The 16978-nt window shown below is 38.0% G+C and overlaps 1 protein-coding gene across 1 annotated transcript; it reads left to right on the top strand.

Moving 5' to 3' along the window:
- Positions 1 to 202: 202 nt before the first annotated feature.
- Tcp11x2 (t-complex 11 family, X-linked 2) lies at positions 203 to 14673 on the top strand. The gene is given in 10 exon segments (XM_008821875.2): positions 203 to 271; positions 2435 to 2555; positions 3220 to 3440; positions 9524 to 9660; positions 10879 to 11096; positions 11196 to 11377; positions 12383 to 12546; positions 14328 to 14374; positions 14376 to 14507; positions 14509 to 14673. Coding segments are annotated over 9 exon segments (1251 nt in total). The 5' UTR covers positions 203 to 271; positions 2435 to 2459; the 3' UTR covers positions 14563 to 14673.
- Positions 14674 to 16978: the final 2305 nt, after the last annotated feature.

Below are 16978 nucleotides of genomic sequence, written 5' to 3'. Positions count from 1 at the left end.
AATTTAACACCACTTACAATAGTGCAATTTTAGACCATAAACTCTCTTAGCATAATTCTACCTGTGTGTGCATAGTTTGCTACCTACTAGTCAGTTCATGTGGTATATCTTTTGATGACTACTATGTTTTTCTCCTAGTGAGCCAGCCCGTAGTAGTTTCTACTACAGATATGATAGAGATAGTAAATGAAGTTTCCAACTTGAGCATTGCTCATGAAATCATTGTAAACCAAGATTTCTCTGTGGAAGAGAAGAATTTACCTGAAAACAGGTACGTACTCTTCTACTTTTTTGTGTTCTTAATTTATTGACATAGTTACCTAGGACAGATGGCTTTTGTTCATGTCCGATGCGTTTTTATTAAGAAATATAGTGCTTGATAAATAAATAATTAAGTGGTATAGTATAATTCAATAGTAATTAAATAAATAGTATCACATAATCCAGCAGAATAATCAGTATAAATATTTTTAAAATGTCAAAATGGTGCATAGAGATGGTTCAGTGGATGAAATCAGTTGCTCCACAAGCATGAGGACCTATGTTCAAATCCCTAGCACCCATGTAAAAAGCCCAGCATGGCCATGTGCATGCCTGTAACACCAGCAATGCATAGCACAGAGACAGAATGATCACTGGGGCTTTCTGACAGCCTAGTTCCAGGTTCAGTGGAAGACCTGTCTCAAAGAGATAAGGATAAGGCTGATAGATCAAGACATCCAACATCCTCCTCCAGCCTTTGCATGTGCACCCTCACACAGTCTTTGCATGTGCAGCAACACACACACACGCACACACGTGCTCACGTGTGGACATGCACACACACACACACACACAAACACACAAATAAAACTGCCAAAGTATCTAATTATATCTAAATAAAAAATAAAGCAATATAATTACTGTCAAAATGTTAATTCCAGGCTTTTAGTTAATAAGTTCAGATCCTTTCAGATGAACTTGGAGGATAAAGCTTCCAGAAGATAGTCTTCAAATTTTCTGAAAATTAAACTGGTGTAGATAAATAAATAACCTGTCTTAATGGTGATATTACCATTCCTTATGTGATAAGACATTTCAGAGAGGATTCCTATTTCTTAATTGACTTACATAAGAAAAAATAGGCCATATTGTAGCTGTCCATAATTATATTCATATTGAAATACACAAGTAAGAGTCATTCAGTAAATATGAATTTCATGCCTTTAATGAATTATTAACAGTTAAATGGGAGCTGGAGGGATAGCTCAGCAGGTAAAGGTAGTTGACACCAAGTCCAAGGACCCAAGTTTGATCCCTGGAGCCCACATGGTAGAAGGAGAGCACTAATTTCTGCAAGATGTCCTTTGATCTCCACACACACCATGGCACTTTTGCAGAAGCAGGTACACAAATGGCACACAAAATAAGTAAATGAACATAAACACTTTAAAAAGTTAAATGTGTAATTTTTCCAATAATGTTATTTTATGTTAGTTTTATGATTTCCCACCTTGAATGCTTCATTTGTCGTTTTCAAGATTCTGATACAAGACAACATGCTTAGTCATTGGTTCTTTATATTCTCATGTTTCTTAGATTTATTCTGCTTGGTGCTAATGGAGACACATGCTAAGTACACTTTCTGTGAAAGGAGTTTCCGCCAAAACACATTTATTCTAGCATCTTCTTCATTATATTCATAGTCCTTATAATTTGAGTCAGATTGATTTTTCTGCTGGCAAGGATGCAGAGAAAAGTAAAAGTGAAGAATGATGTAATGTTAAAGTGCCTAGTCATGATGATAGTAAAGGGTTGGTAGATGAAGCAGGTAAAATTATATTACTTAGTTTGAATTTCACTGTTTGGTTTCAGCATCATTTGTTAAGTATAATAATATAAAAAGTATATTGGGGAAAGTTTGAAATAGAGTTTAGGGTAATATTTTAGCTATAAAATATTATTGTTATAATTGACAACTTGTTTTACTCTGGGAATTAAAATATGATAGTAATTATTGTTACCAGTTCTTAATGGAAATGCCATTACCATTAATTTTTAACAAACATTTACTGGGTGCTTATTAGGCAGGAAGTAGAATGTTGAATGCTGAGTACATACAGGTGAGTATGATGGCTTTGCCATCAGAAAGTTCCCATGTGGTATAAAGGGCTACATATACAGAAATGCAAAGTAAGTCATGCATCTAGTGTAGATGCAAGATCAGGATCAGAAGTCAGGGTCTCAAATTTTTGTTTATGATTTTCCTATTGCAAGAGAGCACTCTGGAATCTTAAGGTATTCTGAGATGATCTAACTAATGGTTTTTACTGATTAACTGCAGTTGATGTAACATTTCTAAAGTCTAAATGTATCTCCTCACATTTTGTGAGATCATGATCTTATAACAATTCTCTAGGTAAAGATCAATTTTCTCATTTTATCTTCTTACTAGTATTGAAAGTTGGTTTGTGGAGACAATGTACAGTGCATTTTGGGATCATCTGGAAGAACAGTTATCAAAAACTCCTCCTGATTTCAGTTGTGCTCTTGAACTTATTAGCAATATTAAACATGTGAGTAACCAACCTTCCCTTTGTTTATATGAAATTCCAAGATACGGTAGTCCCTTAGATAATTAGTAGCATACAAATATTCTAAGCAGCATACTTTCTAAATATACATGGTGTGGAATATTTTCATTTTATTTGTACGAGATGACGTTTGAGAGTTAGGTTATTTTAATAACATAATGCATCATTCAATAAAACAACTTTTAGCTGTACCTCTACTGTCTAAAGTGTTCCAGAAGCAGAGAGAAGAATGAGAAAGAATTCTTACCCACAAGGAAATGATACTTTTGAATCAAAAGGCTATTTCAAGTGACCATTTAAGAATGATTTTCTTACTTTATCCCTGCCCTTTGGAGTAAAATAACCTGAAAATGTCCTTGTCTTTTATAAAATTTGCCTCATTACTTTGAAGTGGTATATATTTTATATGGTGGCCTAGTATTATTTTTATTCATGGTTTTTTATCTCATTCTACCTTGAAAATAATCACTACTGCTATAAATTATTTCAACAAAGCCTTGAATTATAATCGTCTCCTAAACAGAGAGAGCTAATTGTCTAAGTGACCCCTAGAAGACATAGTATAACATGCCTTTAGCTTAAGGGCATTTTTCCCTGGGGCAAGTTTAGGATTCTCAACTGGATTCTCTCTTCTTTTCATGGACAGACCTTGATATCACTGCTGTTACCACGGCAGAACTGTCTAAGAAATGAGATTGAAGGAGCACTAGATATGGATCTCCTCAGGCAAGAAACAGAGCATGGTGCTCTGGATATGCCTCATCTTTCTAACTATATTCTCAGATTGATGGCCCTACTTTGTGCACCAGTTCGTGATGAGGCAGTACAGAAATTAGAGGGCATAAAAGATCCAGTACAGTTACTGAGGTAAGAATTTAGACATGCTGCTTTAGTCTATTTTTGTTGTTGATAACATGAGACCAGACTATGGGTAAATTATAAAGAGAAGCAGTTTATTTTGACTCCTGTTCTGGAAGTCCATGTTTGAAGGGTTGTATGTAGTGGTGGCTTTGTTGCTGATCAAGTCTCAAGGTGGTACAGAGCACAATATGGTGAGAAAAGGGCACATCAGTGTGTCTTATTTTCTCTATTTTCTTATGAAATCATGAAATCAGTAATATTCAATCATGGGGAGTCCAGTCTGATGATATTATGTAACCTTAATTACAACCCAAAGACTTCACATAGAAGCACCAAAGTTGGATTAAGTTTTCTACCATCTTAATACCTCACAGTTGAAATTAAAGTTCAACCCTAGTTTTGGAGGGACGAGTCATTTTAAGACCATAACAACTGCTTTTCTGGAAGTCCACATATATCATGAAAGAAAACTTTGAGTGAGATATTACTTTGTGCCTCTGTCTTATTTGAACTCCTGTACTGAAGACCTGACAAACATCTTTTTTTACTTTAAATTTTTTTCTACTTTTCTTTTTTCATTTTTGACAGTTCAATACATTTAGACAATGTATTATGATTATATTTGCCCCTCTATTATTCTTCCAGTCTTGATGACCCCTTTCTTCTTCTACTTCTATGTTCATGTCTTATTTTATGCAAAACTTCTACAGGTAGCCACAGATGCCATGTGCTCATGGTTGCAATGGCCATGTCACATCCACAAAGTAGCATTTTATAGGTTTATACTTTGGCTTTTTCTGCTCTCACTTCTGTGATGTGAAAATGGGGGTTATACAGATGATCTGTTTATGTCTTGACCCTCAATAGTCACTTATTATCAATACTTTGACTAGTTCTGAGTCTCTGAATTAACTGTCACACATTGTACAAAGCAGCTTCTGTTTCCCAGGCAGAGAGCAGCACTACTGACTTAGATATGTTTTACTCCCTGTCCTGTTGACTTTTACTTGGCAAGGATAGTTTCTCTGGCTTATTTTGATGATTGTTAGATCATTTGGCTTCTGTTTATGGCATGAAATGTTATGATACTCGTAAAACATCAAAGTACAATAATTCTTCTACAGATTTCAAACAACCAATTCTCCGATGGTCTCCTATTTATCAGAATCCAGACTGTATAAAGGAATAGGAATGAAAACTATCACTGTTTCACAGGTAGAAAAATCAGGACTCAGAAGAATGAAATGATTTAAGAAATTAGTTTGTTCAGGTTCCAGTAGATGGACTCATACTGAGGGATATCTAGAGACACACACACTTGACTGGGTAGGCCTTAACATATATGACAACACACATGAAAACCATTGGGGTAGGCTATGGGAGTACAGATAGGAGAAGGGGTCTCAGTATGATCAGGATGTATTATATGAAAAGCATAAGAATTTAATAAAAAATAGAAATTAAGCAACCACATTGTAGTCATTTACAGATAATTATTGCTACTTTGGTTATTTTTTTTCTTCTATTAACTACCTTTTTCCTGATGTGACAGTATACTACAGTGCAAAGATCTCTGGGCTGGTTGTTGAAAGGTCATAATATGTATCTGATTTTTGATCTGCTACCAAATCACCCTTTGTCATTTGGTTACTGGACAATGCCTTTATTTGTGTCTTAGTCTTTTTTATAATTCTGTATCGGAATATCTCAGGCTAGATAAGTTTTTAAAAAGGAAGTTTGTTTCTTACACTTTGGGAGACTGGGAGGTCTAAGATTGACTACATCTGGTGAGGGTTTTAATACATTTTGTATTGTTTTAGAATTTTCTACATGAATACTATATTTACTTTATTTCCACCCTCTCCCACTTCTTACTCCTCCCACATTCTCCCCACTCCATTTCAGCGTCCTGATTTCTTCTTTATTTATGATTATTATTGTTTATTATTATTAATTATTATTATTATTATTGTGTATCAACAACTGACTGAGTCCATTTAGTGGTGCTAGTATGCACATGTGTTTAGGGCTGACCACTTGGAATTGGATAAACTGTCAGGGTTCTTGTCACTGCAAGAAACTGATTCTCCTCTCAGGAGCCATTGCCTGAAGCTCTTCATCTAGAGGTGTGACCTTGTGAAATTTGCTCTGTCTACCTTATCATGTCAAATGATGTTATTATGTTGGTCTTGTTTAGGCAACCATGTTGTTGAGACTTGAGGGGTTCAACTTCCATGTCATGTCTAGAAAACACTATTTAGCACTGAGCATTTTGGTCCTCTGGCTCTTAGAATCTTTCCATCACCTTTTCCATGATGTTTCCTGATCCGTAAGTGGAGGGGTTGCATTTAAGGTGTATGAATTAGGGCTGGGTACCCCATCATCACTTATTCTCTGCATTTTGGCTAGTTAGGTTTCTCTGTAATTGTTCTCATCTGTTACAAACAGAAGCTTCTCTGATGAGTGATGAGAGGTATGCTTATCAATGGGTTCAAGGGTAAAATTTTAGAATACAATTAGACATTATATTGGTTTAGAGATATGACAGTAGTAGGTTCTCTTCTAGTGTCTGCAACCTCTTCAGCTGCAGGTATTTGGCTAGGTTTATTGGATGAGACATAAATTCCCTCCTCTCGAGTGTGTCTTAAGTCCAAGTAAGTCACTGTTGGTTAGTCCCAAGATAAAAGTACTACTATAGTAAAATTAGGGATATCTTCCTGGGCTGATCATTGGGTAGTTCACAGGGCTTTACATGTGGTTAGAACTATTGATCGCTTTTCTCATATTGCAACTTACATAGAGCTTTCTGTTACTATGAGAGCTATTCCTTAGGGACAAGGCTTACAGGTCAGTTTCAGCTTGAATCCTCCAACTCCCATGCCCAAAGTTTGTGGTGTCTTCAACAATAGGATCTTACCTTCAAGGTCTGGGAGGCAACCAAGAGCAATAACAATAGCCTATATTGTTTTGGGAGTTTGACTAATAACTGGAAGGGATGTTTCCTTTTCCTGAAACTGGGGGTTTTGTTAGTCTGCAGGTCTTGGGCAGAGCATTTTCATCCTGTGTGACATAACTCCATTTGAACTACACACACACACACACACACACACACACACACACACACACATGCACACACACATGCATGCACACACACACTATATTTTTTGACACATCATAACATGATAAAAGATGTCAGATGACCACATAAATCAAGAAGTCAAACTCACAGCCTCATGATATTTTATAATCAGCATTGATCCAATCTATTCACGAAAGTGAAGTCTTCATGACCTGAACACCTCCCATAAGGTGCCACCTCCAAACACTATCCTAAATGAGGATTAAGTTAATAACACCTTTTTTCTGAGGCACACATTCAAACTATAGATTATGCTACCATCCTATAAAATTCATTTCCTTTTTGAATGCAAAATAAATTCTTTCTGTCCCAATAGCCCCACAATCTTAGCTTTTCTAAGTTCAGTTCTAGAGTCCAGAATCCAGACTCTCACATGAATCATTTATGGGTTATAGTCAAGGCTTGATCCTCTTGAAGCACTTTCTTCTGACCTTGTCAGCTTCTGAATTTAAACAGTTTATTTACTTCCAAAATATATTTGTTGGTGTGTTAGTTATTGTTACATCACTGTGACTACAAAACAAACAACAACAAAAAACCCAAAACATCTTAAAGGAAAGATTAATTTTGACTCAAAGTTTTAGATTGTTTCAGTTCATGAATGACCTACATGGCAGAACATGTGGTAGAGGCTGTTCCTATCACAGTATACCAGGAAACTGAGAGGAGGCCAGAACCAGGACCAAGTATAAACTTCAAAGACCCACCTCTAGTGACCTATTTATGCCAGCTAGGGCTCACTTTTTAAATGTAACATGGAATCTCCTAAATAACTCCATCACCTAGGAAACTAGCATTCAAAGTATGAGCCAGTGTGGGACATTTCAGACTGAAACTGTAACAGAGGGGTGTAGGAATAGCATTGGCATTCACATTCCAAAAGGGAGCAATAGGCAAGAAAGGGGCAACTTGTTCTAAGAAAGTCCAAAAGCCAAGAAGAGTAAAAATATTACATTAAGATGCCTAGATAATCTCTTTTGACTCCATGTCCTGTATCCTAAGTACACTGGGACAGGATTATACTCTCAAAAGTCTTGGCCAGCCCCGCCTCCACAGTTTATTGGACTCATCCAATACAGAAGCACTCATGAATTAGGGTCTCATGTTTGTAGTTTTCCCAGAATGACTGTGTATTGGTAACTCTACAGTTCTGGGGTTTTGGAAGAAGCCCTGCAGCTCCCGTAGACATCGCCCGGCATATGGAGGCTCTTTTGCAACTGTACCTCTATGGCATATTTCCGCCTAGGCCCCAAGCATGTCTCATCTATCCTTTTAAATCAAGCGAAAGACTGCTGTTGCTTCATAGTTCATGTATTCTGTGTGTTTTCAGAATTAGCACCACAAGGGTGCTAACAAGGCTTACCATGTGTCTTCTCCATACTAGTGGCCAGAGTCACACTTAATCTAGCCTACAAACAACTTAAGGTTGTTTGCACTGTCTGTGGTAGCTGAGGAACACTATACTGAAATTCAGGGAGCAAAGTCTCTAGGCATCCTTGGAAAGTAAATGATAATATCCTGTGGGTTTGTCTCTATAAATATTACAGTAAAGATCCTTACTTGCTGTGAAGATCTCTAAAATTCATTGGGGATGTTTTCCATTATCTTTATTAATAACACTTGACTCTCTTCATGTTTATCTTTTTACCAAAAAATAATTTGGTTTGGTCTCCATGCCTTTTTACTGTTTACATTGCCAGACTGAAAATTTCCAAGTTATTCTGCTCTCCTTTCCTGTCTTTAATTTGCTCCCCCTTGCATGTGTTGCTGCATGTGATTAAATGTAGCCCTGGAACTCCTTCAATATTGTGCTAAGAAATATCTTTTTGCAGATACCCTAGGGCATTGCTCTTAAAAACCTGCCTTCAATAAAAATTCTTGGTCATGGACACAATTCAAGTTACTTGCTAATTTATATCAAGGATTGCATTTACTTTCCCATAATATAGCCCTTTCTGTTTTCCGGTGAGAATCCTCATTTCCATTGAGACTTCATCAATATCATCCATATTTCTACCAACATTTGTATCATAAGTACTTTACTCTTTATCCCACTTCCTCTCCTAATAACTTCCTTCTTATTCCCAATTAGTCCTCCTTCTATGTTCGTGTCTTATTTTGTGTAAAGCTTCCACAGATAGCAAAGGCCATGTCATAGCCAGAAGATGGCATTTCATAGGTCCATCCTTTGGCTCTTTCTGCCCTCTCTTCTGTAATGTTCCCTGGGCCTTGGACGGGTGATATTGATGTTCTGTTCTGGACATTTCCAAGCAGATGAGACCCACTACAGATACTCTTTTCTTCTAAGCTCTCATCTGAATTACCCTTAACACTCCATTCATGTCAATAAACCCCCTTTTCTAGCCTTCTTTTCCAAGCTGTTTCTGACTTTTCCTATTTTTGACATTCTCATGTATTTGATATATCAGTAGTCCTAATTCTCAGTACTACTTTTTTGTCTTAACCTGTTTTGTTGTGCTACAACAAATATTCAAGATTGGATAATTTCTAAAAAGCAGAGATTTATTTCTTACAGCTGTGGAGGAGGTAACACATAGTACTGAGTGACTACAACTGATGAGGAAATTCTTGATGCATTATAACGTAATGGAAAGGATTGCCTTGTAAAATAGAGCAACAGACTGAATTTTCAGATCCAAGTTCTTTTATAATTAAATTCACTTATTCATGAGGGTGAAACACTTACAATATAAATATCTCTTACTGTGCCTCTACTCTAAGCAATGTCACATGAAGGATTAAGTTTTTAAAGTGTGGGTTTTTTTTTTTTTTGCTGGGGTCATGTTCAAAGTGTAGCCATTTGCAGTCGAAATAGTTGTTTCGTAGGCACTCTAAAGTACTGTGATTTTTAGTATTCTTTCCTTGAATTAGACTCCTGAATACTAGATTTCCTTTGATACTGTAAACATTCAGCTTCTTTCTGTGACAGGGGCATCTTTAAGGTTCTGGGCCTAATGAAAGTGGACATGGTCAACTATATGATCAAGAACATTCGGCCGTATTTACAGGAACATTCTGTCCAGTATGAACGAGCTAAATTCCAGGAATTACTTGACAAACAACCCAGTATGTTTAAATTTTCAGCAGAGGGGGGAATTTGACTTGTATTTTATTTTTGTGCAGTGATATTTTTATTACTGAATAGAAAATGTATTTGTTGAGTAAAGGGTAGAAGGAAGAAGAATATCTCCAGGACAGGAAGGCTTACAAAAATCACTGTTTATAAAGTTGAATGTATTCCTTTGACAATTTCACCTATGTACACAGTTCCATATAATCACATTCACCCCATCTTCTCTTGTACCCCTTCTATTGCTACCAAACTCCCCCCTCTTTTCAACAGTTCCTTAAACCACTTCATGTCTTTTTTTTTCCTTTTAGCCTTATGGCCTACTGAGTTTGAGGGCTGCCCACACAAGCATAGATGTGCAGCCATCCATTGGAACATAAATAACTCACCAGTGGCTGCATCACTGAATGACTCCCCTTACCTCAGCAGCCATCAATAACTAGTAGTTCCTCAAGGATTGGTACAGCCCCATGAGCCTCTCTCCCATCTATGACTATATATATATATGTTCACAGGCATTGCAGGCTATCTCGGCTGCTGTGAGGTTATGATTTCAATAAGCATGTCATGCCCAGAAGATATTATTTCATAGCTCTTGCATTCTTTCTGCCCCATCTTCTGTGATATTCTGAGACCTGGAGGGGCTGAGATACATGTTATAGTTAGAGCTGAGTACTCAGGAGTCACCTAGTCTTAGGACCTTGAGAAACTGTGAATCTTTTCACTGACTTCTGCTTGTTGCAAACAGAAGCTTCCCTGGTTGGGGCTGAGAGCAGCACATATCTATGGGTATAAACATATTTAGCAAAAAAAGGTAATAGGTGTACCCCTCAGGCCTATAGCCTCCTCAGGCATGGGCCTTTATTGAGGTCCACAAACCCAGGCACGGATGGGAGTGAGTGTCATATTCAATTGAAAGTTTGTCCACCACTTCAATTATAGTCATGCCACTATTGCATCAGTGAGTATATCTTGCCTGGAAGTGTTGGTATTATAATAAACAGAGTCCTTCACTGGGTAAGACCACTGATGATTTTTCTCCCCCAGTTGCCTTTATAGCACCTTCTTGCAATATGAAAACTGGTCAGAAGGGAGAAAATATCCAGTTGAGTTCTGGCTCATAAAATTACTCTTTTATTCACTATTAGAATATCCCAAAGTCTTGATATTCAAGCCTTGGTAGTTAAAAATTTGTATTCCCTTTTCTGGCGTAGATCTCCTTGACTGTACCACAAAGTGGGTAACTCGAGCAGCCACAGACATTATTACATCTTTACCAAGTTCATCTGGTTCTCCCACCTTCTCCTTTGGCCTAGCAAGTTCATTTTCAGCTTCAGAAACAAACCCAGGGTCACCTAGTCTCACAATGGTACTATACCAAGGTTACCTGAATCTTGTTCTCAGGGATCATGGAAATGAAGAATTCCCTGAGGTAGGAATGCGTGTTGGGGGCATTGACTTCTTTTCTTTCACTTAGCAGCTTCTTTAGGACCCTTCTTTTCTGATAGCCTGTTCTTTCTTGCCTAACCAGACTCTGATGATGGATAAAGCCCAGCTACAGACCATGAAGTCCAAGTTGCATCATTTAACTATACTAGCCTCTGTTCTGCTTGTGGCAAGAAGTTTTTCCTGTGGCGTTTTATTCAGCTCACCTCAATTTGTGGATAAACTGAAGTGTATAACCAAGGCCCTAACAGAGGACTTTAACTCCAAGTATGTTTCATAGCTCTCTCATGGTGTGTGTACATATTCATATGTGTATGTACATGTATGTGCTGTTGTGTGCAGTAGTGGAGGCCAGAAGTGAACTTCAGGAGTCTGCAATTATTTTCCAACTTATTTTATGAGACAGGGCTGCTCACTGAACCTGGATCTAACTTACTTGGATACGCTGGCTGACCAGCAAGCTCCAGGGGTCTGCCAGTCTCCACCTTCCCAGTGCTGTGATTATAGGAATGCACCACCACATCTGGCTTCTTGTGAGACTCATAGCCTCATACTTATGGGGCAAACATGTGTTCCCTAGACCTCTTCCAGATGTTTCTTAGATTTAAATGGACTTATATAGTGTGATGTGTGTGTGTGTCTGTGTGTGTGTGTGTCTGTGTGTCTGTGCATGTAATTCCATTACTCGTCACACAAAGAACTTTGGAAACCAGTTCCCAAAAGATTGTCGGTATTTCACGCTTTGCATAGAGAAAAATAATTTTTTTTTTCACAAAAAGAGTTTAGCGTGCTACAAACAGCTAATATGTTTTCTTAAGGTGGGTAATTATATATTTCATTGGGTGATAGTAGATTTGTGTTAGTTAGTCTCCCCAGAATTTGATAATTTGTTCATTTATATTGATTGATTGATTATTCTGTGTACAAGCATTCAATTTCAAAGTAAATATCAGTTTGAAATTTAATTTTATTAATGATTTGCAGTTTATTTGGTAAAGTAGTAAGAACAAATATGAAAAATATCTAAGAAAACCTTGAATATATTGTCAAAAGGTTACTGGGTGGCTCCTAGGATGAAATCTAAATCCTTGCCCAATATAATTTTTCCTTTGAAGTTGACATAAAGTACTACATGTGTGAATTAGTTGATACATTGAGAATACTAATGGAACTATTTTACATGCTCATGAATGTGCCTAGCTTCTAGTATGGGACTTTGTGAATTTGGCCCCTATGCCAAGGTAACTGTACTTTCTGTCCTTCATTATCCAGTCCAGAAGAGTCTATGCTGTGTGTTAGTGAACAAGTGTCTGAAGAAATCCATCAGGACCTCAAGGACACAGGCCTCACTGTTCTGAGCAATGAAAACAGGGCATCTCTTATAGGCCAGCTATGGAACATTGCCAAGAAAGAGAACTGCATTCATACCATCATTAGTAAGCATTCCCAAAATAGTGGTGATAAAAAGCAGCAAAAGTATGCTGTGCTGGATAGCTTCAGTGTCAACTTGACACACCTGGTTGAGGGAGCCTCAATTGGGGAATTGCCTCTATTGGACTGGCCTGTGGCCATGTCTGAAGGGCATCTTCTTGATGAGTGATGTGGGAGGACCCAGCCCACTGTGGGTGGTGCCACCCCTGGGCAGGTGGGCCTGTGTTGCATAAGAAAGCAGGCTGAGGAGGAGCCAAGGGAGCAAGCCTGTAAGCAGCATTCCTCCATGGCCTGTGCTCCAGCTCCTGCCTCCAGGTTCCTGCCCTGAGTTCCTACCTTGGGCTCCCTGATGAATTGCGTGCGACCTGGGAGATGTAAGACAAATAAACCCTTTCCTCCCCAAGTTGGTACTGGTCAGAGTGTTTTGTCACAGCAATGAAGAACAAACTAAGACATATGCCAAGTGGGAGTTATACTCAGCTCTGTAAGTGGGTTACTGAACCATTTAAAAATGGTAAGCCATAGTATTTGGCAAGTATTTTAGTTTCATTTTATTTATCTATAAAAGTAGTATTGAAATAGAACCCTTTCTATTTGAGGAACCAATGTATGCTTTTAACTTTGCGTTATAGAGTTATAGAGTTTAGGTCTACAAACCCTATTAAGTCCTCCCTGGTCATTACCTAAACACAGCCCAAGATCTATGTAGGAAAACTGTCTTTACTCTATGATTTAAGGGTTCATTATCCTTTACTTGGGTTTAATGCTGAGTTAGGATATAGAATGTTTCCTTATGGAATGGAAGCAGTAAGTTTGGCCAGTTTTCTTTTCTTTTAACTTTTACAAAAACTTTATTGAGAAATTCATACATGTATATAAGGTGTTTTGGTCAAATCCATGCCCACTCCCTCCCCTCCAACGTTCCCCCCTCTGAAGAGGTAACCCTAAAATCTTTTAAGGATTAGATACAAGCTCTCAAATACTTTTGATGTTTTTGGTCTTTGGAACAGAGTATGTTGTTAACAGGCCCAAGGACATTTTGACTTTTAGCCAAGAAACTGGCTACATTTCTTTGGGGTCTTTTTATCCTAACTGCCTAGCCAATTCCTGCCTCCTATTCTTATCACGCCATCCTCTGAAGAGGTTACCCAGATTGCTAATAGGGATCAGGGACACAGACCGCCCTGGCTTCTTCCATGCTGACCAGGGACATAGGGTGAGGCAATCGGAGTATCCCTTCAGTGGGTCTATCTAAAAGACTCCCAAAGTGCATAACTCTTGTCTCTAAGGGGAAAAGAAAGTACTTGAATCGTGAACCGAAACTTGATGTACTGGCTTTGACATATGTTCTTAGAATTTCAGGTGTAATATTCAGGATCATCTTTTAGGTCACATACATACTAGAATCTCAATGATAGATATGTAAAGATTAAGAGATGATCTGATCATCATAACCTATATAACTCTTGCTGGTTTATCATCTTTTTTGTGTATAAGGCTGACGATCAATCTTCATGTCTGGCACATGCCATGAAAACACTCTGCCACTAAGCAGTATCTCAAGGCCTAGCTTATTATCCTTTGATAATTCATTATCTTTGGGTACTTGAAGGCATTCTTTCATCCAAAACAGAACTCACAAATATCTTAATGTATGACATATGAAAATGAGTGGATATGTCACTGAAAAGTCAGTTAATATAGAACTTTGGTGAGTAGAGAATACATTGTGGATTTCTTCTGAAACCTCTCTTTTTCTTCTTTTCATTGCTTTTCGTTATGCCAGAACAACAGATCCATCAGTTTCTCAAATGCTGTTTGATTTGCAGCATGGCAAGAATCTCTTCTAGACTTTCCAGGGAGTCTTCTTTTCATCAAAGGGGAATTAGCAGAACTAGGCTGGAAGTTTGTTAATTTGATGCATCACAACCAGCAAGTATTTGGCCCATACTATGCGGAGATCCTAAAAAAACGTCATTACTCCACCAAACACTGAAGGACATGAAGCAAAACCCATTTGACAGTACTGATCCCGAGTCCTGGCCTCATGGAACCAGAAAAAAGGGTTCATCATATTTCTTGGATGACATCACCTGTGATTAACAAAAAAGCAGCCATCTGCCTCACTTTCTAGCCAGGACGCAACTGTAGGGGTTGAGTGTCTAAACATCAAATGGCCCAACCCTCTTCTTTAATAAATTTTTGAGCTGAAAGATAAATTCTGTGTCTTCTATGATATAGCTGAAGCCATGTCTTGTGCCCCTTTTCCCTAACTGAGAAACCACTGGGCTTCAGTTTTCCTTACACTGGCAAATCATTCTTCAGTATGGTAGTTTGAGCAAGCATCAGGACATCAGGCATTAGCATTGTTTTCTTCGGTGGAAAATGTTTCCTTGAAGGCTGTGAACCTTGTATGAAATTATCTCACATTAAGTCCCTCTGAAGTCAGCTGGGCATTGTAGTGCATGCCTTTAATCCTGGCACTTGAGAGGCTAAAGCAGATCTCTGTGAGATGGAGGCCAGCCAGGTCTCCATAGTGAGTCCCAGGCCAGCTGAGGCTACAGGGAGACCCTATCAAAAAGCAAAAAACAAGTGCTTCTGAAGTTATAAATCCACTGAATTACAGATCAAAAGAGGGCAGAGAACCACATTTGTGGTATGAACTTTCCTTGTAATTTAAAAAAGATTTAGTAATGGTAAGATTATGACATCTTATTCTGGCATGTGGTTTGAGGCAGCATGAAAATGGGAATAGGGTGAAAGTTTCTATTGTCTGCTACCATGCATTCAGCTGAGATCAAGATTCAACTATAATGGGATTTCTCTTTCTAAATTGATCCCATGGATAGGAAGGGAGTCTCTGCAGTGTTACCACACCAAAGAAGTCAGTTCAGTGATTGGGTCATATCAAGTTCATACCTGGTCCTGTTCTATAATGGAATGATGCTTCTGTTTCTACATTCCAAGGTTTACAACACCCCATTCTTTTTTAAATATTTTATTAATTTTTATTTTCTGCATATGAGTGTATTGCCTCCATGTATGTAATTGCACCCTTATTCTGTACTCTCCATGGAGGCCAGAAGAGGGCATTGGAGGCTCCTGGAACTGGAGTAACGGGTGGTTGTTAGCCACCATATGGGTGCTTGAATTTAAAGATATATTTATTTTGTATCCTGCTACTTTGCTGAAGGTATTTATAAGTTCAAAGAGTTTTCTCATGGAGTCTTCAAGAAGATATATCATTTGGAAATAAGGATAATTTGACTTTTCTATTGGTTTTTTAAAATTTATCTTTTCTTGTCATTCTAGCTGACTTGAGTACTATATTGAATAAGAAAAGAGAATGTGAACCCTCTTGTCTTGTTCCTGATTTTCGTTCAAATGCTTTGAGGTTTTCGATTCAATTAGTATAATGTTAGTTCCTACTAGTTTTATGATGTCTTATGTCTTTAAGCATGCATGGTTTCATACATTGCACCCTATGATTGAATGGCCGAGAAAAAGAACAATAGGATCCAGTTTACAGATGATTCTGCGTGCATGCACTATATAGAAGTGGACAGCTGCACCATTACAGCTCATTCCTGGAACAGCATGAAGAACGCTAGTAAAGGGAAACCTTCACAGTGAGTAAAACTTTAGGTATTGTATATGGTCACACATTTTTCTTGGAAGACAAATGTCCAGATGTATGATTATATACTTATTCATGGTCTGTAACCAACGGTTTGACTGGATGGTCAGAGACTTGGAAGGACTGCATGATTAGGCAATTACTGAGAAAGGTGTTTGGGGAAGAGGCATGTTGATAGATATCACCAAAGGGAAAAGGATATGAAGGTATTTGTGTTCTGTGTAAATATTTATCAAAAGGTGAGTTCACCAGAGGAAGAGTTCAGTAATCAAGTAGATAGGCCATCATAGGCTGGCCCGTTCTATGGATAGTAGTCATCCTCTTTTCCTGGCCATTCCTGCCATTATCTAATGGGCTCATGAACAAACTGGCCATGGTGGTAGAGAGGGCAATTATGCATGGATTAACAATATGGTCTTCCATTCACCAAGACTGGGTTGGCTATTGCTGCTGAGTGCCAAATCTAATAGCAGCAGAGACAAATCCTGAGCCACTGATATGTCACTGTTCCTCAGGTGACAAGTCAGGGACCTTGTTGAATTTTTACTGCATGAGACCACTTCTATTGTGGAAAGGACAACACTTATCTTTACTGGAATAGATACTCTGGTTATGGATTTGCCTTTCCTACACATAAAGCTTCTGGTAAACTAGCATCTAAGGACTAATAGAATGTCATATTCACCATTATGGTAGTCCACACAGCTTTGTTTCTGACCAGGTATCCTACTTCACAGCTAAGTAAATATGGCAGTTGGCTTATGCTCATGAAATTATTGATCTTATTATATTTCCCTCAT

The sequence above is a fragment of the Nannospalax galili genome, unplaced genomic scaffold (genome assembly GCF_000622305.1).
Source record: "Nannospalax galili isolate Female #2095 unplaced genomic scaffold, S.galili_v1.0 scaffold1188, whole genome shotgun sequence".
Lineage (NCBI taxonomy): Eukaryota > Metazoa > Chordata > Mammalia > Rodentia > Spalacidae > Nannospalax > Nannospalax galili.
This window is presented reverse-complemented; position numbering and strand designations above follow the sequence as displayed.